Source organism: Pristiophorus japonicus, chromosome 4 (genome assembly GCF_044704955.1).
Source record: "Pristiophorus japonicus isolate sPriJap1 chromosome 4, sPriJap1.hap1, whole genome shotgun sequence".
In the NCBI taxonomy this organism is placed as follows: Eukaryota; Metazoa; Chordata; class Chondrichthyes; family Pristiophoridae; genus Pristiophorus; species Pristiophorus japonicus.
Window position 1 is genome coordinate 50,296,449 of NC_091980.1, and position 26,416 is coordinate 50,322,864.

At 44.4% G+C, this 26,416-nt stretch overlaps 1 protein-coding gene across 3 annotated transcripts in view; it reads left to right on the forward strand.

Annotated features, from left to right (window-relative positions):
* The window catches only part of LOC139262899 (meiosis-specific kinetochore protein-like), a 130,794-nt gene that overhangs the window by 78,363 nt on the left and 26,015 nt on the right, over window positions 1-26,416 (forward strand). For all 3 annotated transcript variants that reach the window (XM_070878164.1, XM_070878166.1, XM_070878167.1), the window contains one exon: window positions 22,620-22,772. In XM_070878164.1, the coding sequence (XP_070734265.1) occupies window positions 22,620-22,772 (153 nt within the window). The remainder of the gene's footprint in view (window positions 1-22,619; window positions 22,773-26,416) is intronic.

Consider the following 26,416-nt stretch of genomic DNA (forward strand, 5'->3'; position numbering starts at 1 on the left):
ATTTAATTTATATGTCTTCCCCTCATTCTGTCTACCAAAATGCATCACTTCACACCTTTCTGCGTTAAACTTCATCTGCCACGTGTTCGCCCATTTCACCAGCCTGTCTGTCTTTCTGACACACACTTCAACAATTCTTCCCCTTCTCTGCCCTTTATACTACTATGATCCCAGTCTATATTAGGATAGTTGAAATCCCCCATTATTACTACTCTATAGTTCTTGCACCTCTAATTTCTCTGCAAATTTGCTCCTCCACATCTTTCCCATTGTTTGGTGATCTACAGAATACACTTAGTAGTGTAATGGCACCTCTATTATTTCTTAACTCTAGCCATATAGATCCTGTCCTTGACCCCTCCAGGACATCCTCCCTCTCCAGCACTGTAACATTGTCCTTAACCAATACTGCCACACCACATCCCATCTTTCCTGAACACCTTATAATGAGGAATATTTCACGTGGCTGGGGGTAATATATTGGCGTGGATAGAGGATTGGCTAACTAACAGAAAACAGACAGTCGGGATAAATGCTTCATTCTCTGGTTGGTAACGAGTAACTAGTGGGGTGCCGCAGGGATCAGTGCTGGGACCCCAACTATTTACAATCTATATTAATGACTTGGATGAAAGGACTGAGTGTAATGTAACCAAGTTTGCTGATGATACAAAGATGGGAGAAAAAGCAATGTGTGAGGAGGACACAACAAATCTGCAAAAGGACAGACAGGCTAAAGTGAGTGGGCAAAAATTTGACAGAAAAAAATCAAAGAGCAAGTTATTATTTAAATGGAGAAAGATTGCATAGTGCCGAAGTACAGCGGGACCTGGGGTTGCTTGTGCATGAAACGCAAAAGGATACTGTCATGTCTTCAACTATCATTGTAACCCATGTATAAGCTGACCCAAGTTGTACACCTTGAGAACATTGACCACAAGGGGGTGAACTTGTGAGAGACACTCCTAACCTGGACTTTCAGGTATAAAAGGGGAAGCTCCACCCACCTCCATCACTTGAGGTCTTGGTAATAAAGGTAACTGGTCACAGAGTAACCTTCTCTCAAGTATGGGCCTCGTGTGCATTTATACTATATAGTAAGGACATATCACTGGCGACGAGAAACTGGGATTTAAACCACGCGAGCATGGCCACTAGCAGCACAGAAGAAAGATACTGTGTTGGTGATGATTGGGACGACTTTATTGAGAGACTACAGCAAAGTTTTGTCACTAAGGAATGGTTGGGACAGGATTCAGCTGACAAACGCAGGCCTCATTTCCTGACGGTTTGTGGATCCAGAACATACTCCCCAATGATGGACCTTCTAGCGCCAGAGAAGCCGGCGGACAAGATGTTCGAGGAGCTCAGTAAGTTGATCGGGGAGCAGCATGCACATGGGGAGACACCAGATTTACACCGGCGGCGAGAAGGGCAAAGCGTTCCAGACTTCGTGGCAGATCTCAGGCGACTGCCGAGCCTATGTAAGTTCCCAGATGCATGCAGAGCGGAGATGCTGCGAGATTTTTTTATTGAGGGCATTGGGCATGCTGGGGTTTTCAGGAAATTGATTGAGACCAAAGACTTGACCTTGGAAGCAGCGGCTCTGATAGCCCACACATTTATCTCAGGGGAGGAAGAGATCAGAATGATGTATGACAAAAATCTTGGCTCAAATGCGGCAAACGACCAGGGAGTCAACATTGTTAACGCGGCACACAGTTCTCTAGTCAGACAAGGGCAATCGGATATGCCCCAGCATGTGGTCGAACCCAAAGGGGGAATTCAACAGAGACGATGGCTAGCTGAACGGTGATTCATGCCACAGCAATGGACAATGTGGCCAGTAATGGGGCCATCAACACCTGTTAATGGTGCGCTTAAGGACAGTTAGAGAGACAGTCAGAGACGATCGACTGGTAATGGACCTTTTGTTTCCAACAACGGGGCTTCCAGCTCATGCTGGAGGTGTGGAGGCAGACACCCAGCCAGAGCTTGCAGGTATCAGCAATATACCTGCAGAAACTGCAACGTCAGCGGTCACTTGGCGCGTATGTGCAGGAAGTCTGCAGCCAGGTTGATGTACGAAGAGGACGGGCCCGATGCAAGCCCTACGGGGCCAAATGAATACTGGGGGAAATCGCTGGAAGCTGAAGTTCAGCGAGTTCATGTGGAGCAGATATACAGTTCATATACCAGGACGCCACCGATAATGATGAACGTGCTCCTCAATGGCATCCCATTATTAATGGAGCTAGACACAGTGGTAGCCAGTCTCTGATGAGTATCAAACAGTTCGAACGGTTGTGGGTGTCCAAGGCCAGGAGACCAAAATTATTGCCGATTGACGCACAGCTACGGACATGTACAAAGGAGATCATTCCGGTGCTAGGCAGCGCCACAGTAGTCGTGACCCACAAAGATTCGGAGAACAGGTTGCCACTCTGGATTGTCCCGGGGGACGGTTCCGCACTACTGGGGAGGAGTTGGCTTGCTGTCATGAACTGGAAATGGGGCGATGTCAATGCAATTACTTCTGTGGAGCGAGCATCATGCTCACAGGTCCTGGACAAATTTGACTCATTATTCAACCTGGCATCAGCACTTTTCAACCCGGCATCGGCACCCGGATGCCAGGCCAGTACACCACAAGGCCAGAGCAGTGCCGTACGTGATGCGGGAAAAGATAGAAGGCGAATTGGACCACCTGCTGAGGGAAGGCATCATCGCGCCAGTCGAATTCAGTGACTGGGCGAGCCCGATCGCGCCGGTGCTCAAGGCGGATGGGTCGGTCAGGATATGTGGCGATTACAAGGCCACCATCAATCGGGTGTCACTCCAAGACCAGTACCCGCTACCGAGAGCGGAGGACCTCTTTGCGACGCTATCCGGTGGCAAACTTTTTTCAAAATTGGACCTGACCTCAGCTAACATGACCCAGGAGCTGGCGAGTGAGTCGAAGAAGCTGACCACCATCACGACACACAAGTGGTTGTTTGAGTATAACAGATGTCCGTTCAGGATTCATTCGGCTGCCGCGATCTTTCAGCGAAATATGGAAAGCCTCCTCAAGTCGATTCCAAGGACGGTGGTTTTTCAAGACGACATCCTCATCACGGGTCACAACCTGGAAGAGGTGCTACGCAGACTGGACCGGGTAGGGCTGCGACTGAAAAAGGCGAAGCGCGTCTTCTTGGTTCAGAGGTAGAATTCCTGGGGAGGAGGGTAGCAGCAGACAGGATCAGACCTACTACATCCAAAATGGAAGCGATCCAGAGAGCACCCAGACCCCGTAACACGACGGAGCTGCGTTCGTTCCTGGGGCTCCTGAACTATTTTGGTAACTTTCTTCCCAAATTGAGCACGCTGTTAGAGCCGCTACACGTGCTTCTATGCAAAGGTCACGTTGGGTCTGGGGGGGTCAGCCAGGAGATATAGCATGCAATTTGTTATGCTCCAACAAATTGTTAACGTTGTATGACCCGTGTAAGAAACTTGTTTTAACGTGCGATACGTGGTCCTAAGGGGTTGGGTATGTGTTGCAGCATGTGAATGCCAATGGTTAGTTACAGCCGATAGCTTATGCCTCCAGACATCTGTCCCAGGCAGAAAGGGGCTACGGGATAGTAGAAAAGGAAGCACTAGCATGTGTATATGCAGTAAAAAAGAAAATGCACCAGTATCTGTTTGGCAGGAAATTTGAGCTGGAGACAGATCACAAACCCCTAACATCTCTTTTGGCCGACAACAAGGCCATAAATGCGAAAGCATCGGCCTGCATACAGAGGTGGGCACTCACGTTAGCTGCCAATTATTACACAATTCGACACAGACCGGGCACTGAAAACTGCGCCGATGCACTCAGCAGGCTCCCACTAGCCACCACTGAGGGGGCAACTGAGCATGATGCTGAGATGGTCATGGCTATTGAAGCTTTCGAAAGCGAAGGCTCACTCGTGACAGCCCATCAGATTAAAGTCTGAACAAATAAAGACCCGCTACTGTCTTTAGTTAAGAAATGTGTCCTGAATGGGGACTGGGCAGCCACGTACGGGGCATGCTCTGAGGAATTTAAACCGTTTCATATGCGCAAGAGTGAACTCTCGATTCAGGCCGATTGCCTACTGTGGGGAAACCGAGTAGTCATGCCCCAGATGGGCAGAGAGGTGTTTATCAGAGAACTTCACAATGAGCACCCGGGCATTGTCATGATGAAGGCAATTGCCAGGTCACACGTTTGGTGGCCAGGGATAAATGCAGGTGCAACACGTGTGCTCAGCTGGGCAATGCACCCAGTGAAGCCCCCCTTAGCCCCTGGTCCTGGCCCGCCAAGCCATGGTCACGCATCCATGTGGACTACCCAGGTCCTTTCATGGGAAAAATGTTTTTGGTTGACGTCGATGCCTACTCCAAATGGATTGAGTGTGCCATTTTAAATTCAAGCACATCTTCTGCCACGGTAGAAAGTCTACGGGCAATGTTCGCCGCCCATGGTCTACCGGGTGTCTTGGTCAGCGACAATGACCCGTGCTTCACAAGCACTGAATTCCACGACTTCATGGCAGGCAATGGAATCAACCATGTCAGAACGGCACCGTTCAAGGCAGCCTCAAACGGCCAGGCGGAACGAGCAGTGCAGATAATCAAACAGGGGATGCTCAGAATCCAAGGGGGTTCCCTACAAAGACGCTTACCACGCCTCCTGTTGGCCAATAGATCCCGACCACACTCACAGGGGTTCCACCCGCAGAGCTGCTAATGAAAAGGACGCTCAAAACCAGGTTATCCCTTATACACTTCACGATGAAAGAAATTGTTGAGAGCAGGCGTCAGTCACAATGTGACTACCATGACAGGAATGCGAGGGCGCAATGTATTGATGTCAATGACCCTGTTTTTTGTCCTTAATTCCGCTGCAGGGTCCAAATGGCTTGCAGGCACTGTGATTGCCAAAGAGGGGAATAGGGTTTTGGTATTTAAACTAACCAATGGACAAATCTGCCGCAAACACGTGGATCAAACTAAAAGGAGGTTCAGTAACCCCAAAGAAGAAGCAGAGGAAGAACACAACGTAGAGTTTACTCCACCACAGGTGAACGAACACCAAGTGGAAGAGAGCCCAGTCATTGTGGGCAGTCCGGGCAGGCCTGAGGCACCGCAAACAGCAGACACTCAAGCCAGCGCCCAACAACCGGAGCCCCAACTCAGGCGCTCTACAAGGGAGCGTAGACCACCGGAGAGACTTAAACTGTGATCCTAATAAGACTTTGGGGGGGAGGTGATGTCATGTATTCAACTATCATTATAACCCATGTATAAGTTGACCTAAGTTGTACACCTTGAGAACATTGACCGCAAGGGGGTGAACTTGTGGGAGACACTCCTAACTTGGACTTTCAGGTTTAAAAGGGGAAGCTCCACCCACCTTCATCACTTGAGGTCTTGGTAATAAAGGTAACTGGTCACAGAGTGACCTTCTCTCAAGTATGGGCCTCGTGTGCATTTATACTGTATAATAAGGACATATCGGATAGTATGCAGGTACAGCAAGTGATCAGGAAAACCAATGGAATCTTGGCCTTTATTTCAAAGGGGATGGAGTATAAAAGCAGGGAAGTCCTGCTACAGCTGTACAAGGTATTGGTGACGTCACACCTGGAATACTGTGTGTGCAGTCTTGGTTTCCATATTTACGAAAGGATATACTTGCTTTGGAGTCAGTTCAGAGAAGGTTCACTAGGTTGATTCCGGGAAAGAGGGGGTTGACATGAGGAAAGGTTGAGTAGGTTGGGCCTCTACTCATTGGAGTTCAGAAGAATGAGAGGTGATCTTATCGAAACGTATAAGATTATGAGGGGGCTTGACAAGGTGGATGCCGAGAAGATGTTTCCACTGATGGGGGAGACGAGAACTTGAGGGCATGATCTTAGAATAAGAGGCCGCCCATTTTTAAACAGAGATGAGGAGGAATTTCTTCTGAAGGTTGTAAATCTCTGGAATTTGCTGCCTTGGAGAGCTGTGGAAGCTGGGACATTGAATAAATTTAAGACATAAATAGACAGTTTCTTGAGCGATAAGGGGTTATGGGGAGCAGGCGGGGAAGTGGAGCTGAGTCCATGATAAGATCAGCCATGAAATTGAATGGCGGAGCAGGCTCGAAGGGCCATGATCTTATGTTCTTATACCCAATCCTGCCCTTTTTTGAGCCAGGTCTCAGTTAATGCCACAACATCATATTTTCTTGTGGCTATTTGTGCCTGCAGCTCACTTACCTTGTTTACTGTGCTTCGTGCATTCATATACATAACTGTAAACCCATCTTAGACCATCCTGTATTCTCTCTTAGTTGGACGCCACCTAATACCTTACCATTTCTTACTTTAGTGCTCTCTGCCTCTCCCAATCCTTCCCAACAGCACTAGCAAATCTCCCCGCGAAGATATTGGTTCTGGCCCTGTTGAGGTACAGGTCCCACCTCCCCCAGAACTCATGCTCCATAAATCCGGCACCATCTCTCCAGCCATGCATTCATCTGCTCTATCATCCTGTTTCTATACTCGTGCGTGGCACTGGTAGTAATCAGGAGATTACTACCTTTGAGATCCTGCTTTTTATTCTCTTTCCTAGCTCCCTAAGATCTGCCTGCAGGACCTCATCTCACTTTCTGCCTATGTCATTTGTACCAATATGCACCACGACCTCAGGCTGTTCAACTTTTCCCCTCAGAATGTTCTGCAGCTGCTCAGTGACATTCTTGACACTGGCATCATGGAAGCAACATAGCATCCTGAAGTCAAGTCTGCGGCCGCAGAAACGCCTGTTTGCTCCCCAAACTATCGAATCAAGAATATTTCTATAAGTGTACTTATTGACACTTTTCCATTTCCAGAGAAATGGGGCTTTATTTTCTTCCTCCTACCCGAAATGCAATAGAACAGGACATCACCTGCGCATGAGACAATACTGGGACCTGATGCATTTTCCTGGAATAGTCCTCGTATGAAATATGGGCTTCCAGCAGTATTCCTGCTCTTGACTGGTTACCACCACTGGGAAAGAGGGAAATGTACTTTTTATGCAGTATTTAAAAGGCAGTGTATTTTATAGTCTCTTGAACACTCTTAGTTCAACTGAACTCTTTTTGGGAGATCTCAGACAACCATGTGGAGCATAAAATGGCGTTCCTTCACAGACTCTCTCTCGCAATACAGCTCCCTATACCACCTAGCTAGATGGCACTATACATTATATTGATGCCTCCTAGCTAGAGGACGTTATACATTATCTTGTTAGAGGCGGGAGTTCGTGCTGTTGGTGAGGCCAAAAAAGGCCCAGCGGCAGTGAGACGCGGCGGCAGTCGGAGGCAAGAGTTTGTGGCGTTGGTGAGGCCTATAAAGGCCCAGTGGCAGCGAGAGGTGGCGGCAGATGGAGGCGGGAGTTCGTGGCGTTGGTGAGGCCTATAAAGGCGTGCTGGTGCAGCTCCAGCCGGGAGAAAAAGCAAAAAAGAAGTAGGAAGAAATCAAAAGGTGACGTCACAGCCAAATGGGTAAGTGATTAGCTGGTGATTGGTGAGTAGCTTTTCTTTTTATTTTTTATATCAGTAAGTAACCTGTTAACATTGTTGTCGCCAAATTAAGTGTATCTAAGAGTTAAGTCATGGCAGGAGAGCTCGGACACGTGATATGCTCCTCCTGTACCATGTGGGAACTCAGGGACACTTCCGGTGTCCCTGACTACTACATGTGCGGGAAGTGTATCCGCCTCCAGCTCCTGACGGACCGCGTTGCGGAATTGGAGCTGAGGGTGGATTCACTCTGGAGCATCCACGATGCTGAGAATGATGTGATTAGCACATGTAGCGAGTTGGTCTTAACGCAGGTAAAGGGTCCACAGCCAGATAGGGAATTGAAGACCAACAGGAAGAACAGTGCAAGGAAGGTAGTACAGGGATCCCCTGCGGTCATCCCCCTGCAAAACAGATACACCGCTTTGAATACTGTTGGGGGGGATGACTCATCAGGGGAGGGCAGCAGCAGCCAAGTTCAAGGCACCATGGCTGGCTCTGCTGCACAGGAGGGCAGGAAAAAGAGTGGGAGAGTGATAGGGGATTCAATTGTAAGGGGAATAGATAGACGTTTCTGCGGCCGCAACCGAGACTCCAGGATGGTATGTTGCCTCCCTGGTGCAAGGGTCAAGGATGTCTCGGAGCGGGTGCAGGACATTCTGAAAAGGGAGGGTGAACAGCCAGTTGTCGTGGTGCACTTTGGTACCAATGATACAGGTAAAAAACGGGATGAGGTCCTAAGAGACGAATTTAAGGAGCTAGGAGCTAAATTAAAAAGTAGGACCTCAAAAGTACTAATCTCGGGATTGCTACCAGTGCCATGTGCTAGTCAGAGTCGGAATCACAGGATAGCGCAGATGAATACATGGCTTGAGCAGTGGTGCAGCAGGGAGGGATTCAAATTCCAGGGGCATTGGAACCGGTTCTGGGGGAGGTGGGACCAGTACAAACCGGACGGTCTCCACCACGGCAGGACCGGAACCAATGTCCTAGGGGGAGTGTTTGCTAATGCTGTTGGGGAGGAGTTAAACTAATATGGCAGGGGGATGGGAACCAATGCAGGGAGACAGAGGGAAGCAAAATGGAGACAGAAGCAAAAGACAGAAAGGAGATGAGTAAAAGGGGAGGGCAGAGAAACCCAAGGCAAAAAACAAAAAGGGCCACTTTACAGCAAAATTCTAAAGGGTCAAAGTGTATTAAAAAGGCAAGCCTGAAGGCTCTGTGCCTCAATGCGAGGAGTATTCGGAAAAAGATGGACGAATTAACTGTGCAGATAGCAGTTAATGGATACGATGTGGTTGGCATCACGGAGACATGGCTCCAGGGTGACCAAGGCTGGGAACTCAACATCCAAGGGTATTCAACATTTAGGAAAGATAGACAGAAAGGAAAAGGAGGTGGGGTGACGTTGCTGGTGTAAGAGGAAATTAATGCAATTGTAAGGAAAGACATTAGCTTGGATGATGTGGAATCGGTATGGGTGGAGCTACGGAACACCAAAGGGCAGAAAACGCTAGTGGGAGTTGTGTACAGACCACCAAACAGTAGTAGTGATGTTGGGGAGGGCATCAAACAGGAAATTAGGGGTGCATGCAATAAAGGTGCGGCAGTTATCATGGGTGACTTTAATATGCATATAGATTGGGCTAACCAAACTGGAAACAATACAGTGGAGGAGGATTTCGTGGAGTGCATAAGGGATGGTTTTCTAGACCAATATGTCGAGGAACCAACTAGGGGGGAAGCCATCTTAGACTGGGTGAGGTGTTGAGAGAGGATTAATTAGCAATCTCGTTGTGCGAGGCCCCTTGGGGAAGAGTGACCATAATATGGTGGAATTCTACATTAGAATGGAGAAGGAAACAGTTAATTCAGAGACCATGGTCCAGAACTTAAAGAAGGGTAACTTTGAAGGTATGAGGCGTGAATTGGCTAGGATAGATTGGCGAATGATACTTAAGGGGTTGACAGTGGATGGGCAATGGCAGACATTTAGAGACCGCATGGATGAACTCCAAAAATTGTACATCCCTGTCTGGCGTAAAAATAAAAAAGGGAAGGTGGCTCAACCGTGGCTATCAAGGGAAATCAGGGACAGTATTGAAGTCAAGGAAGTGGCATACAAATTGGCCAGAAATAGCAGTGAACCCGGGGACTGGGAGAAATTTAGAATGCAGCAGAGGAGGACAAAGGGTTTGATTAGGGCAGGGAAAATAGAGTACGAGAGGAAGCTTGCAGGGAACATTAAAATGGACTGCAAAAGCTTCTATAGATATGTAAAGAGAAAAAGGTTAGTAAAGACAAACGTAGGTCCCCTGCAGTCAGAATCAGGGGAAGTCATAACTGGGAACAAAGAAATGGCAGACCAATTGAACAAGTACTTTGGTTCAGTATTCACTAAGGAGGACACAAACAACCTTCTGGATATAAAAGGGGTCAGAGGGTCTCGTAAGAAGGAGGAACTGAGGGAAGTCCTTATTAGTCGGGAAATTGTGCTGGGGAAATTGATGGGATTGAAGGCCGATAAATCCCCAGGGCCTGATGGTCTGCATCCCAGAGTATTTAAGGAGGTGGCCTTGGAAAAAGCGGATGCATTGACAGTCATTTTCCAACATTCCATAGACTCTGGATCAGTTCCTATGGAGTGGAGGGTAGCCAATGTAACCCCACTTTTTAAAAAAGGAGGGAGAGAGAAAACAGGGAATTATAGACCAGTCAGCCTGACATCGGTAGTGAGTAAAATGATGGAATCAATTATTAAGGATGTCATAGCAGCGCATTTGGAAAGAGGTGACATGATAGGTCCAAGTAAGCATGGATTTGTGAAAGTGAAATCATGCTTGATAAATCTTATGGAATTTTTTGAGGATGTTTCCAGTAGAGTGGACAAGGGAGAACCAATTGATGTGGTGTATCTGGACTTTCAGAAGGCTTTCGACAAGGTCCCACACAAGAGATTAATGTGCAAAGTTAAAGCACATGGGATTGGGGGTAGTGTGCTGACATGGATTGAGAACTGGTTGTCAGACAGGAAGCAAAGAGTAGGAGTAAATGGGTACTTTTCAGAATGGCAGGCAGTGACTAGTGGGGTACCGCAAGGTTCTGTGCTGGGGCCCCAGCTGTTTACATTGTACGTTAATGATTTAGTCGAGGGGATTAAATGTAGTATCTCCAAATTTGCGGATGACAGTGTGAGCTGCGAGGAGGATGCTATGAGGCTGCAGAGTGACTTGGATAGGTTAGGTAAGTGGGCAAATGCATGGCAGATGAAGTATAATGTGGATAAATGTGAGGTTGTCCACTTTGGTTGTAAAAACAGATACAGACTATTATCTGAATGGTGACAGATTAGGAAAAGGGGAGGTGCAACGAGACCTGGGTGTCATGGTACATCAGTTATTGAAGGTTGGCATGCAGGTACAGTAGGCGGTTAAGGCGGCAAAAGGCATGTTGGCCTTCATAGCGAGGGGATTTGAGTACAGGGGCAGGGAGGTGTTACTATAGTTGTACAGGGCCTTGGTGAGGCCACACCTGGAGTATTGTGTACAGTTTTGGTCTCCTAACTTGAGGAAGGACATTCTTGCTATTGAGGGAGTGCAGCGAAGGTTCACCAGACTGATTCCCGGGATGGCGGGACTGACATATCAAGAAAGACTGGATCAACTGGGCTTGTATTCACTGGAGTTCAGAAGAATGAGGGGGGATCCCATTAAAACGTTTAAAATTCTGATGGGTTTAGACAAGTTAGATGCAGGAAGAATGTTCCCAATGTTGGGGAAGTCCAGAAACAGGGGTCACAGTCTAAGGATAAGGGGCAAGCCATTTAGGACCGAGATGAGGAGAAACTTCTTCACCCAGAGTGGTGAACCTGTGGAATTCTCTACCACAGAAAGTTGTTGAGGCCAATTCAAAAAATATATTCAAAAAGGAGTTAGATATCGTCCTTAGTACTAGGGGGATCAAGGGGTATGGTGAGAAAGCAGGAATGGGGTACTGAAGTTGCATGTTCAGCCATGAACTCAATGAATGGTGGTGCAGGCTCGAAGGGCCGAGTGGCCTACTCCTGCACCTATTTTCTATGTTTCTATGTTACATCTTTCCTTTCATAAGAAACAAAAATGAATGAAAGTTGGCTTTAATATAAACAGGTAGCTAACTTCTTCTGAATACTTGTATTAAAGAACTACAAGTTTAACAAACAACAACAAAACTCTTGTCTTATTAATTCTTTATCCAAGTGTCCAGTGTCCATGATTTCTTATTTCTGTACATAGTGTTCCAAGTATTTTAGTGTTGTGTGGATTCTGTTACTTCGCCTCAAACTGGTTGTTTCAGTGGTGGTCTGTGCACTGATCGCTTTAGGTCCCTTTGTCGGTGCTCTGAAGGGAAATATCAGGCAACATATCCCTGTTTTCACGTGTTGTCGTTGAAGTGCTATTTCGCGTGGTACATAAGAACATAAGAAATAGATACAGGAATAGGCCATACGGTCCTTTAAGCCTGCTCTGATCATGGACTCAGCTCCACTTCCCCGCCTGCTCCCCATAACCCCTTATTGTTTAAGAAACTGTCTATTTCTGTCTTAAATTTATTCAATGTCCCAGCTTCAACAGCTCTCTGAGGCAGAGAATTCCACAGATTTACAACCCTCAGAGAAGAAATTCCTCCTCATCTCTGTTTTAAATGGGCAGCCCCTTATTCTAAGATCGTGCCCTCTAGTTCTAATCTCCCCCATCAGTGGAAACATCCTCTCTGCATCCACCTTGTCAAGCCCCCTCATAATCTTCAAGATCACCTCTCATTCTTCTGAATTCCAATGAGTAGAGGCCCAACCTACTCAACTTTTCCTCATATGTCAACCCCCTCATCCCCGGAATCAACCTCGTGAACCTTCTCTGAACTGCCTCCAAAGCAAATATATCCTTTCGTAAATGCCGACTTGTTTCTGAACCTGAGCTTTTTGCCACTCGGTTTTCTCACATTTGTTTGAGTCTCACTGTTTCTCCTTCCTGCAGTGAAGGAAGTGCTGTGTCGCACCTCTGTTGTAGTAGTGTGTTTGTTTGGCATGTGTTATATATGCAGACTATAGATATACTCTGTGTAGTCACTGTATAGTTGCATAAGATGGAGACTTGCAAAAAGGTTAATCAAGAAGACAAAGAAAGACTGTGGTGACTTCTACATGAACCTTCTCATCTGGCGAAACCCACCAACTGAAGGCCTTGAATGTTCGCCAGCACAACGCTTACTCGGTCGCCGCACAAAAACAAACATCCCAATCGCAAATGATGTACTATCAATAAGGTTTACACTGTGTATATCCTATGCTGGCACCACTAGAGGATACAACTGGTGGAGACCGGGGTTTCCTGCCCCTATGACAGAGGCTGTCCACCAGAAGGCACTGTGGTAGGAGACCTGAGGATCACCTGCATAGGTGTGCAGAGCCCAGTATGAAAGGCTGCCCACCATGCTTGTGCCTCACTCTGGAGTTACGAATAAAGGACCAAGGTCACTACAGTTTGAGTACAGCACATTGCCTCGTGGAGTCATTCATAAGTACATTACAGGCATAAGAGTATCTTATGTTGACGATGACATTGTGTATGATTCTTGGTTTGAGTAGTTCATTTGCGATTGGGATGTTTGTCTTTGTACGGCGACCGAGTAAGCGTTGTGCTGGCGAACATTCAAGGCCTTCAGTTGGTGGGTTTCGTCAGATGAGAAGGTTCATGTAGAAGTCACCACAGTCTTTCTTTGTCTTCTTGATTAACCTTTTTGCAAGCTTAACCGCATTCTCAACCTTTCCGTTGCTTTGTGGATATTCTGGCGAGCTTGTTGCATGATCGAATCCATATTCTGTGGCAAAGTTAGTGAACTGTTGAGTTGAGGAGAGGTCCGTTGTAGGATTGCACCTTGTCTGGAATATCATGGTTAGAGAAGTGTTTCTTGAGGTGTTTGATGATGACAGTGGCATCTTTCTTTCCATGCAGATTGTCATCTCAAAATAGTCTGAGTAGTAGTCCACTGTGCATAAGTAGTCTTTGCTATTGAATGTGAATATGTCACAACTAATCTTTTCCCATGGTCTCTGAGGGAGGTTGTGACTTATCAATGATTCTTTTGGTTGGTTCGATAGGTGTTGCATGTTTCACACTTTGAAACATAGTGCCCGAAATTGATGACCCTACTGCCGGTTTTTTCGGTGGTATTTCCTTGTTTTGGGTGGTCTTCCATTCATTGGGAGTTTCATCAGGGTCTTACGCCGGCGGTTTCGAAATACCAGTGGGGAGCGGACCGCCGGCGTGCAACGCTGGGAAAACCGTTCCCGCCCGAGTTTGATGGGAGCAGGCTCTGTACTTCTTGAAAAAAAAACACCCAGTCGGACCAGCCTTTCGATGGACGGTAGGTATGAAACCCTGCAAAAAAAGTAAGTGTTTTTTTTTCTAGTTCTTTTGCAGCAATTCAGTGGAAAAGGGTCCTCTGAATTGTTATGTCCAGAATAAAGTAATGTGATTGAGTACTGCAGATGTGAGTAAGTGTGGTCTTAGTCTCTCTATTCTGACTCCAGAGTGTTGGTACAGCATGGGAGGCCTGTTTATGTACAGTGCTCCCAAGGGATGCTGGGATCCCTCAGGACTCCAACAGATGCGCCCTCTGGTGGCCATAGAATGCTTGTTACATAGGGTTGCATACATAACATGAATGTTTTCCGATGTTTTATTGATTTATTTTTTGAAAAAATATTTTTCATGTTTTCCCACCCCCCGAGACCCACTCTAGCCTCAGACTTAATTTGATCGGGACCGCCGAGAATCCACATGCAACGCCCGTTTTTCCCGCTGGGTGGTTTTTTTTGTTATTTTTTCACCAAACTTCTGCCCAAAGTACCACCAGGATCTTCGAGGTCTTTTCGACAGTAAATGGGCAGAACTTGGCTTTGATCAGATTTGGGCACACAGTCTTTTATGTCATTGTTCAGTCCTGGCCAGTAAACGGATTCTCTGGCATGTTGAAGAGTGCTCTCAACGCCAGTGTGAGCAGCATGAAGTCGCTGACGAATGTCGGATCTCAGAGATTTTGGTATGACACAGTGATAGCCTTTGACGACTGTGCCATCCTGTGTTGTGAGTTCGTCATGAACTTTGAAGTATGTATGCGTTTCAGGCAGGCATTCATGTGTCGCTTCTAACCATCCCATTGTGATTTGTTTTATGACCAATTGCAGTGTGGAGTCGCTTGCAGTTGTGCATTGTATGGTAGTCAGTCCTTGTTTGGAGAGTGGGAGAAAGTCCACTATGTGGATGCATTCCACTGCAATTTCTGTCTGTGATCTCTCCACGTTTTTGAGTTATGCGCATGAGAGGGTGTCTGCTAGGTACGTTTCTTTTCCTGGTTGATACTTTATTTCGACGTCATGTTGGTTGAGCCGAATGAGCAGACGTTGTAGTCGCTTGGGTGCTGCAGATAACGGCTTGCGTCGTATAGCAACCAAAGGCTTCTGGTCTGTCCTTAGTGTGATCTTGCAACCATATATATATTGATGGTTTTGTTCCATTCCGAAGATTTGATAAGCAGCTCCTTTTCGATTTGAGTGTATTGCGTTTCTGCTGGAGTGAGTGCTTAGCTCGCGTATGCAATTGGTTGTCCCTATTGCAGAAGGACGAACCCAAAACCCTTGCACGAAGCATCTCCTTGACTTTCGATTACAAGTTTGTGGTCATAGTACCTGAGCACCGGAGAATCTGTCATGCGTTGTTTGATAGCTTCAAACACTTTGTCTTGTTCTTCAGTCCATTTCCAGACCGTGTCTTTGAGTAAGCTATCGCAGAGGCTCACTGAGGTCTGAAAGATCTGGCAAGAATTTTGCGAGGTACTTTGTCATGCCGACAAATCGTTGTACACCTGCGACATCCTACGGTTTCTGCATGTCATTGATTGCGACCACTTTGCTTGGATCGGCTTTGAGTCCATCACTAGACAGTATGAGTCTCATGTATTTCACTTGGGAGCTCTTGTATTTGAACTTATGGAAGTTTAGTTTGATGTTTTGTTCTCTGAATCCCTGCATGACTTTGCGTCATGGTCGTGATTGGCTTAAGTGTCTCACTGCATCCAGTGATCCAGATATCATCTGCAATCTTGTAGACTCCATCGAGACCCTCGAGGTTCTGGTCTAGCTTCTGCTGGAAGAGTCTGGGAAAGGACTGATGCCAAATGACATTCTATTATATCGATATCGTCCCCAGGTCATGCGGTAGGAGGACTCTGTATCTAGTTCACATTGCAAGAAACCCTCCTTGCAGTCTGTTTTAGTGAAGACCTTTACATTTGACATCTGTGGCAAGATGTCATCGATCACAGGAAGTGGATAGTGTCCACGTTTCAGTGCATTGTTCAGATGTTGAGGGTCGATACATACTCGTATCTTTCCATTTGGTTTTTGTACAGTCACTAGACTGGATACCCAGTCCGTCGGTTCAACTACTTTCGTGATGATTTGGCAATTTTCCAAACGATCGAGTTCCTCTTTTGTTTGATCGTTATTGACACCTGTCTGATTGACATTACGGCTGGTGTCGCTGATTCATTAATTTCAAGGTGAACTGTCCCTGGTATGTGTCCAAGTCCCTTAAACACATCCAGATACGCATTGTTGACATCAGTTTTTGACGCTAGTGAGACATTTGCCTTATTCGTAGTTTGCGATTCGCGTGGTTCATTTACCACTACGATATTCTGATGCTGCACTTTTATCAGTTGTAGCTGTTGAGCAGTGCATGAGCTAATCAGTGGTGCACTTTGGCTCTCAATTATCACAAAGGGCACAATGTACTTTTGCTTGTTCTTTGTATTTTCCAGTGGCACATTACAAGTCCCTACCACTGGAATGGTTGCATGGTTGTCATATGGTGACAGTATTGTCTTAGATTCTTTTATCTTTAAGCCTTTAGGTAAGTATCTAAGAGGTAGCGCATTGGATGTGGCCCCACAATCTATTTGCATTTTTACCATTTGACCTTTAATGGAGAAGGTAGTCATAATCTTGTTCAGATACTTTCTGCCAGCTTTGTCTTGATTGTGCGATCAATTTTACCAAGCATCTTTATAGTCATGACTTCAAAATCAGAATCATAACTCTCTTCATATAGTTCATGAACTTTTGACTTGCCCTTATATTTAGGGTTATGTGTAGATTTCTGCCTCGATCCACTCTGCACTTTTGACAAAAGTGATTTCGTTTGCCACAACTTGTGCAGGTCTTCCCATATACTGGGCATTTCGTTTTTGACAGCTCATGTTTTTTGCCACAATATCTGTAATTGTTCGTGAATTCTTCTTTGTGGGTCCGGGTTTCTGTCTGACAGCTTTGACATCTTCAGAGTCTATTTTAGTGAGCTTCATGGATTTCATTTGCGCAACTGTGGCCTCTGTAGCTTTACAGAGCATTATACATTTAGCGAGTGTTAGATTTGATTCTTGCAACAGTCTCTTACGCAGACGGTTATCAGAAATGTTTGACAAATTTTCTGGAATTCTTTGAGGATATAACAAACAGGGTGGATAAAGGGGAACAAGTGGATGTGGTATATTTGGACTTCCAGAAGGCATTTGACAAGGTGCCACATAAAAGGTTACTGCACAAGATAAAAGTTCATGGGGTTGGGGTAATATATTAGCGTGGATAGAGGATTGGCTAAATAATAGAAAACAGAGTCGGGATAAATGGTTCATTCTCAGGTTGGCAATCAGTAACTAGTGGGGTACCGCAGGGATCAGTGCTGGGACCCCAACTATTTACAATCTTTATTAACGACTTGGAAGAAGGGACTGAGTGTAACATAGCCAAGTTTGCTGATAATACAAAGATTGGAGGAAAAGCAATGTGTGAGGAGGACACAGAAAATCTGGAAAAGGACATAGACAGGCTAAGTGAGTGGGCAAAAAATTGGCAGATGGAGTATAATGTTGGAAAGTGTGAGGTCATGCACTTTGGCAAAAAAGAATCAAAGAGCAAGATATTATTTAAATGGAGAAAGATTGCAAAGTGCTGCAGTACAGCGGGACCTGGGGGTACTTGTGCAAGAAACACAAAAGGTTGGTATGCAGGTACAGCAAATGATCAGGAAGGCTAATGGAATCTTGTCCTTTATTGCAAAGGGGATGGAGTATAAAAGCAGGGAAGCCTTGCTACAGTTATACAGTGTATTGGTGAGGCCATACCTGGAATACTGCGTGCAGTTTGGTTTCCATATTTACGAAAGGATATACTTGCTTTGGAGGCAATTCAGAGAAGGTTCACTCGGTTGATTCCAGAGATGAGTGGGTTGACCTATGAGAAAAGGTTGAGTAGGTTGGGCCTCTACCCATTGGAATTCAGAAGATTGAGAGGTGATCTTATCGAAATGTATAAGATTATGAGGGGGCTTGACAAGGTGGATGCAGAGAAAATGTTTCCACTGATGGGGGAGACTAGAACTAGGGGGCATAATCTTAAAATAAGGAGCCGCCCTTTTAAAACTGAGATGATGAGAAATTTCTTTCCTTAGAGGGTTGTAAATCTGTGGAATTCGCTGCCTCAGAGAGCTGTGGAATAAATTTAAGACAGAGATAGACAGTTTCTTAACCAATAAGGAAATAAGGGGTTATGAGGAGCGAGCAGCGAAGTGGACCCGAGTCCATGATCGGATCAGCCAAGATCATATAAAATGGCGGAGCAGGCTCGAGGGCCCGCATGGCCTACTCCTGCTCCTATTTCTTATGTTCTTCTATTCCGCAGACTGTGCAGTCTCTGATGAAATCATCCCTCAAATTGCTGAAATCACATGACAATGCTAGCTCTCTCACTTTTACGAGATATCTGTCAAAACGCTCGTCCCCTTGTATACAGTTGTTAAACTGGTACCGTCGTAGATGATGGTTTTACCTTTACAGTGCTCTTCCCAGAGATTCAAAATAATCTCAATTTCCTGCTTGGCTTCTTCTGATTTGTAGGGAAGATTATTGTGGATATCTAGGGCATCATGGCCAATGGCAGTGATAAACGTTGCAACCTTAACTCTATCTATTTTTTCCACAATATTCATGATCATTTCATAGCTGTACCACAGCTGTTTGAATTTTTTTCAGTTGGCTTTCAAATTGGCAGTCACCTGCAATGGAGGTGGGAGAGGAATGTGCGCGGGATTTGGCCCCGTGGTGGTCATGATAGCTCGCTACAGTTTAGGACTTTGAGTTTGTCACATACATGTATACAGTTCAAATACCCAGAGGACTAGAACAAGTCTAATAGTAAAATATCGTGGCTATGTAATTATAGAAATACTTTTTAATTGAGGCTCGACAATAACTTATGCCACTAAGTTTACTTTACTAATGCCTCTAGATTATTTTACAAGCTTATGACTAATTATCGCCCTTCACGGATCCACGCGCAATGTGTAGGAAGCACGCTTTGCACTGCACTGCTTAACATTGATTTCGATCGACGCAAAAAAGTCTTACAGTTCCAATATTTCGGTTGTAGATGCGTTCAACAAAAGATCTCCGCTTCTGACACCATGTATTTTATAGTCTCTTGAACACTCTTAGTTTAACTTAACTCAATTTATTTAGGAGATCTCAAAGCCATGTGGAGCTTAAGATGGCGTTCCTTCACAGACCCTCCTCAATACAGCTCCCTATACCTCCTAATTAGAGGGCGCTACACATTATCGCGTTACAGGCAGCACCCAGAAACAACAACACCAACAACAACTTGCATTTATATAATGCCTTTAATGTAGTAAAACGCCCAAGACACTTCACAGGAGCATTATAACACAAAATTTGACACCGAGCCCATTGCTGTGCAACTCAATAATCTCCATGTGTTATGACCATACCTGCTAAACTGGATTCTGGGTTTCTGCAAAATCAGCTGGTTAAGGAGTTTAAATAAATAGGGCTGCATAAATCTCCTTGTATATCTGCCAACTGTGGAATCCCAGAACACTATGGTCCTTGCTATAGATAACTATTGCAATTAACTATCACATCAGGACTGGTGGCATATGATCGATCCAAAATGCATTTAAAAGTGGTCGCTTAGAACAAGTGGAACATTGCATAATTGAATGTGTTATGAGTTTGAGATATGGTAGTTATGTTTTTGGGGTCTTATTTATTTGTCTATCTATCTATCTATCTTACTCGAAATGATTTCAGCTCTCATACTGTCATCGCAGTTTTAGGCAAATTCCAATGCCCACACCATCAAGAGCATCTATCCAAGCCTTGAAATCTATGGAGAGCAATTAGCCTAATCCTGTCTGATTACTTTAAGATGCTGGAACTTATCCTGTACCGCCATATAATCTCCCTCTGCTCTCTGAAATTAATAGTGCCACATCTGGTCTCATTTATAAAAGAAGGACTAACATTCATATAGCGCCTTTCACGGCTACCAGACGACTCAAAGCCCTTTACAGCCAATTGGTTTCTTTTGGAGTGTAGTCACTGTTATAATATAAATATTAAATGAATTTGCTAAACAATGAACATTTGCGCTTCTTGCCAAGCTGTTCCGATACAGCTATAACACTGGCATCTATCTGACAATGTGGAAAACTACCCAGGTATGTCCTATCCACAAAAAGCAGGACACATCCAATCCGGCCAATTACCACCCCATCAGCTGACTCTCAATCATCAGCAAAGTGATGGAAGATGTCGTCACAAGTAATTGCTTGTCATACATTGAACTGAACAAATCGCAGAGTGTGTTTGTTCAAAAGTGCTTTCTTCCCTCAAACTTAATTTAAAAAAAAAACAAGTTTGTACATCAGTGTTTGATTTTTTTTTAAACTGCATCTGGCTTTAAATGCCTTGTCCTTGAAATTCGATCACGCCCGAAAACAGGCACTCGGGGCGGGGTGTACGCTGCACACGCCTGTTCTTGTTCTGGCAGGGATTACAGGAAAAGTCTGGCATGCAGCCAACACTACCCACACTGCTGATTGGCTGTGCGTCTGTTGGGAGAAGGGAATCAGACGTCACTTGTTAAAGCAGCCTGCACCTCTCTAAGGGACACTTTGGCAGAAAGACTTGAAAATGACAAGAGCTGCAGATAGGACACCCAGGTTCTCTGATGCAACTTTGGGGGTCCTGTTCCAGGCAGAAGGCAGGAGGAGGCTGTTTCCCCCGGGAGGCAGAAAGCCCTCCAGACAACATGTCTAAAGCAAACAGAATGTTGGGATGCATCGCAAGGGATATAGCATATAAATCCAGAAAAGTCATTTAAAACTGTATTTGGCCCTGGTGGGACCACATCTGGAGTACCGTGCAATTTATGTGTCTCTTTCAATAACGATATTGGGCTCAATTTTCGCCAGTTATTTGCGCCGTTTTTTTGGCACGCGCCACTTTTTCGGGCCTAAATTTAAAAATCCAAGTTTCCCAAAAGATTGTGCGCCAGTGTAATTCAGTTAGTTATGATTTTTTTAGGATCGTTTTTTTTTACCTCATTGGGGGCGTAACCTGCCACTCAAGCCAATTCTGGCCATTTAAGCAAATTTGGCCAGCTCCGATTTACTCCAGTTTTTCTTAAGATGGCATATGTGACCACTGTGGAAAAACCTTCTGGGCAGTTAAGAAAAGTGGCGTAGGTAAGGAAATCAACGCAGAAGTCAGCAGGGTGGGGGGTGGGTGGGGTGGGGGGTGATAGACTTTTGTCATAAACACTTGAATAATTTGATGATGGTAAGTTGCTGCAATGTGTAAGGTGCTTGTGCAAGTTGCTGTGAGCTGGCTGTTGTATGTGTCACTTTCCAGCCTCAGCCTGCAGTGTGTCCATGGTTACCGTAGCAACCCGATCTTTTTGGTGCAGATCTTAGGCTCCACCCCATGATGCTAAACTCAACAATTCAAACGGGGAAACTTGGATGATTTTTTTTTGGTGTAGTTGGGCCCCAAAAAAACGGGGGTAACTCTTCAAGTATGCCAAAAAACAGCTTTGGGGAAAATTGAGCCCATTCAGTTATTGTAAGGGGTACAGAGAAGGGCTACACAGTTGATCCTAGAACTTGAGGGAATGGCACAAGAAAGATTGACTACTTTAGGTCTTTTTTTTATCTTGAAAAGAGAAGACTAAAAGGAGATATAATAGAAGTGTTTAAAATTATAAAAGGTTTGGACAAATTGGATCCAAGTTACCCTTTTTGTCGTGTAAAGAATTTAAGCACAATGGGGTCTTACTTACAAAATAAAATAGGGAATGCAGGAGGAACCTGTTTTTACTAAAAGGGTCGTAAGTCTATAGAACAGATTATTGGCACAGGTGAGAGAATAAGAAACCTTAATCTTTTTCAAAAACAAACTAGATAGGTTCTCAACAACAAATAGGATTCAGGGTTGTTAGAAATGCAACAAGGAAACACAGTGGATAGGTGGGCTAGATGGACTGAAGTTCTTGTCCTGCTTGAAACTATTACTATGCTAGTATGCCCTGGCCAACATTTATCCCTGAACGAACACCACCAAAAAGAAACAAATTATGTGATCAATTATCTCATTGCTGCTTTTAAGATTATGCTGTGTGAAAATGGGCTGCTGTCTTTCCCTACGTTACAATAGTGACTTTATTTCAAAAGTATTAATTGGCTGCAAAGCAATTTGAGACCCCCTGAAGTCATGAATGAGGGTCTATAAATGCAAATTATTTCACCAATCAGTGCTACTTAGCCAGTGCCTTGAAGCATATTCCAGATTTTCAAAAAGACACAACACTGAATATTTTGTTAAATTGCGATGACACTTTTACTGATGTAGTATGATTCAAATCATATTACATTTGGTGACGAATTTTTTTAAGTTATGACCTTAATTTTTTTATAAATTAATATAAAGACAATTTACTCTGCATATAGCAAAATCATAAATGAGTTTATAAAGAATGCATTTATAATTTTGCTACATCTATCACACAAAGCAAATCTTCTCATGTAGAATTGTAATTTAATGTGTAATTCCTTTATCGATGACTTTTGATGATGTTGTTTATGACCTTTTTTTCAAGATGAATGAAGAACCATCAAGTAATCCGAAAAAAACAAAATGCAAGAAGAAAGTTAATTTTGCAGACCCACTAAAGATTGAATACACACCAGAATTTTGTCGGATAAAACCACTAAGCCCAGAGTTTCCCGTTCAACTTGAAAAACAAGTGTTGGTAAGTTGTACACTATCTTCCATATGCTTGAAAGAAGAATGTGACTGACTTAATTGTATGTTCAGAATGCATTTATTTGTTGTATTCTTTAAAAGGCATACTTATTCATTTGTAATGATACTACCTTTGCTTTAGTTAAACAAAAGACAGTGGGACCTTCATATACAGGTTAAAGTCACAATAGTGACACAAGACTATACAGAAGCATAAGAGCGAGGCAGAATTTTAAAACACTTTGATGGAATGTTTTTGTAAAAGGCAAGGTGCTCTTCCTATTTTCTTCAATAGAAATAAGTGTTTTCAAATGGTTAAATTTCCTCTGTTCAATTGGCAGCTTTAGACACTAACATTTGAAGGTTTCAAAACAAACTGTACCAGTTTTCCTTATAAACTGATTCATTGACCAAGAGTAACTTTTTCCTATAATGGGTCAAATATTTGGTCAGGTACTCATGTCTGGAACCAAAATCTTGGCTTTTTTTTTTAAAGGAAAAACAACTACCAGATGTCCCAAAATGCTTTACAGCCAACAAAGTACTTTTTGAAGTGTAGTCTCTTGTAACAACAACTTGTATCGATATAGCATCTCTGGGAATTAAACATACACGGGTATCTTACAATTCGGAAAGATAGACAAGAAGGGAAAGGAGGTGGGGTAGCTCTGTTAATAAAAGATGATATCAGGGCAGTTGTGAGAGATGATATTGGCTCTAATGAACAAAATGTTGAATCATTGTGGGTGGAGATTAAAGATAGTAAGGGGAAAAAGTCACTGGTGGGCGTAGTTTATAGGCCCCCAAATAATAACTTCACGGTGGGGCGGACAATAATCAAGGGAATAATGGAGGCATGTGAAAAAGGAACGGCAGTAATCATGGGGGATTTTAACCTACATATCGATTGGTCAAATCAAATCGCACGGGGTAGACTTGAGGAGGAATTCATAGAATGCATACTGGATTGTTTCTTAGAACAGTATGTTACAGAACCTACAAGGGAGCAAGCTATCTTAGATCTGGTCCTGTGTAATGAGACAGGAATAATAAACGATCTCCTAGTAAAAGATCCTCTCGGAATGAGTGATCACAGCATGGTTGAATTTATAATACAGATTGAGGGTGAGGAAGTAGTGTCTCAAACGAGCATACTAAGGGGACTACAGTGGGATGAGGGCAGAGTTGGCTAAAGTGGACTGGAAACACAGACTAAACGGTGGCACAATTGGGGAACAGTGGAGGACTTTTAAGGAGCTCTTTCATAGTGCTCAACAAAAATATATTCCAGTGAAAGAGAAGGGATAACCAGCCGTGGATAACCAAGGAAATAAAGGAGAGTTTCAAATTAAAAACCAATGCGTCTCAGGTGGCCAAGGTTAGTGGGAAACTAGAAGATTGGGAAAATTTTAAACGATAGCAAAGAATGACTAAGAAAGGAAAGATAGATTACGAAAGTAAACTTGCGCAAAACATAAAAACAGAGAGCTTTTACCGATATATAAAACTGAAAAGAGTGACTCAAGTAAATGTTGGTCCCTTAGAAGATGAGAAGAGGGATTCAATAATGGGAAATGTGGAACTGGCTGAGATCTTAAACAATTATTTTGCTTCGGTCTTCACAGTGGAAGACACAAAAACCATGCCAAAAATTGCTGGTCACGGGACTGTGGGAAGGGAGGACGTTGAGATAATCACTATCACTAGGGGGGTAGTGCTGGATAGGCTAATGGGACTCAAGGTAGACAAGTCCCCTGGCCCTGATGAAATGCATCCCAGGGTATTAAAAGAGATGGCGGAAATTATAGCAGATGCATTCGTTATAACCTACCAAAATTCTCTGGACTTTAGGGAGGTACCAGCGGATTGGAAAGCAGCTAATGTAACGCCAATGTTTTAAAAAGGGGGCAGACAAAAGGCAGGTAACTATAGGCCGGTTAGTTTAACATCTGTTGTGGGGAAAATGCTTGAAGCTATCATTAAGGAAGAAATAGCGGGACATCAAGATAGGAATAGTGCAATCAAGCGGGCGCAACATGGATTCATGAAGGGGAAATCATGTTTAACTAATTTACTGGAATTCTTTGAGGATATAACGAGCATGGTGGATAGAGGTGTACCGATGGATGTGGTGTATTTAGATTTCCAAAAGGCATTCGATAAGGTGCCACACAAAAGGTTACTGCAGAAGATAAAGGTACGCGGAGTCAGAGGAAATGTATTAGCATGGATCGAGAATTGGCTAGCTAATAGAAATCAGAGAGTCGGGATAAATGGGTCCTTTTCGGGTTGGAAATCAGTGGTTAGTGGTGTGCCACAGGGATCGGTGCTGGGACCACAACTATTTACAATATACATAGATGACCTGGAAGAGGGGACAGAGTGTAGTGTAACAACATTTGCAGATGACACAAAGATTAGTGGGAAAGCAGGTTGTGTAGAGGACACAGAGAGGCTGCAAAGAGATTTAGATAGGTTAAGCGAATGGGCTAAGGTTTGGCAGATGGAATACAGTGTCGGAAAATGTGAGGTCATCCATCTTGGGGGGGAAAAAAAACAGTAAAAGGGAATATTATTTGAATGGGGAGAAATTACAACATGCTGCGGTGCAGAGGGACCTGGGGTCCTTGTGCATGAAACTCTTTTTGGAGTTTCATGCACAAGGACCCCAGGTCCCTCTGCACCGCAGCATGTTGTAATTTCTCCCCATTCAAATAATATTCCCTTTTACTGTTTTTTTTTTCCCCCCAAGATGGATGACCTCACATTCCCAAAAAGTTAGTTTGCAGGTGCAGCAGGTAATCAGGCTGGCGAATGGAATGTTGGCCTTCATTGCGAGAGGGATGGAGTACAAAAGCAGGGAGGTCCTGCTGCAACTGTACAGGGTATTGGTGAGGCCGCACCTGGAGTACTGCGTGGAGTTTTGGTCACCTTACTTAAGGAAGGATATACTAGCTTTGGAGCGGGTACAGAGATGATTCACTAGGCTGATACCGGAGATGAGGGGGTTACCTTATGATGATAGATTGAGTAGACTGGGTCTTTACTCGTTGGAGTTCAGAAGGATGAGGGGTGATCTTATAGAAACATTTAAAATAATGAAAGGGATAGACAAGATAGAGGCAGAGAAGTTGTTTCCACTGGTCGGTGAGACTAGAACCAGGGGGCACAGCCTCAAAATACGGGGGAGCCAATTTAAAATCGAGTTGAGAAGGAATTTCTTCTCCCAAAGGGTTGTGAATCTGTGGAATTCTCTGCCCAAGGAAGCAGGTGAGGCTAGCTCATTGAATGTATTCAAATCACAGATAGATAGATTTTTAACCAATAATGGAATTAAGGGTTATGGGGAGCGGGCGGGTAATTGGAGCTGAGTCCACGGCCAGATCAGCCATGATCTTATTGAATGGCGGAGCAGGCTCGAGGGGCTATATGGCCTACTCCTGTTCCTAATTCTTATGTTCTTATGTAACATAGTAAAACATCCCAAGGCCTTTCACAGGAACATTATCCAACAAAATTTGAGACCAAGCCACATAAGGAGATATTAGGGCAGATGTCCAAAAGTTTAGTTAAAGAGGTAGGTTTTCAAGAGTATACTAAAGGAGGAAAGAGAGGCAGAGAGGATTAGGGAGGGAATTTTGAAACTTGGGG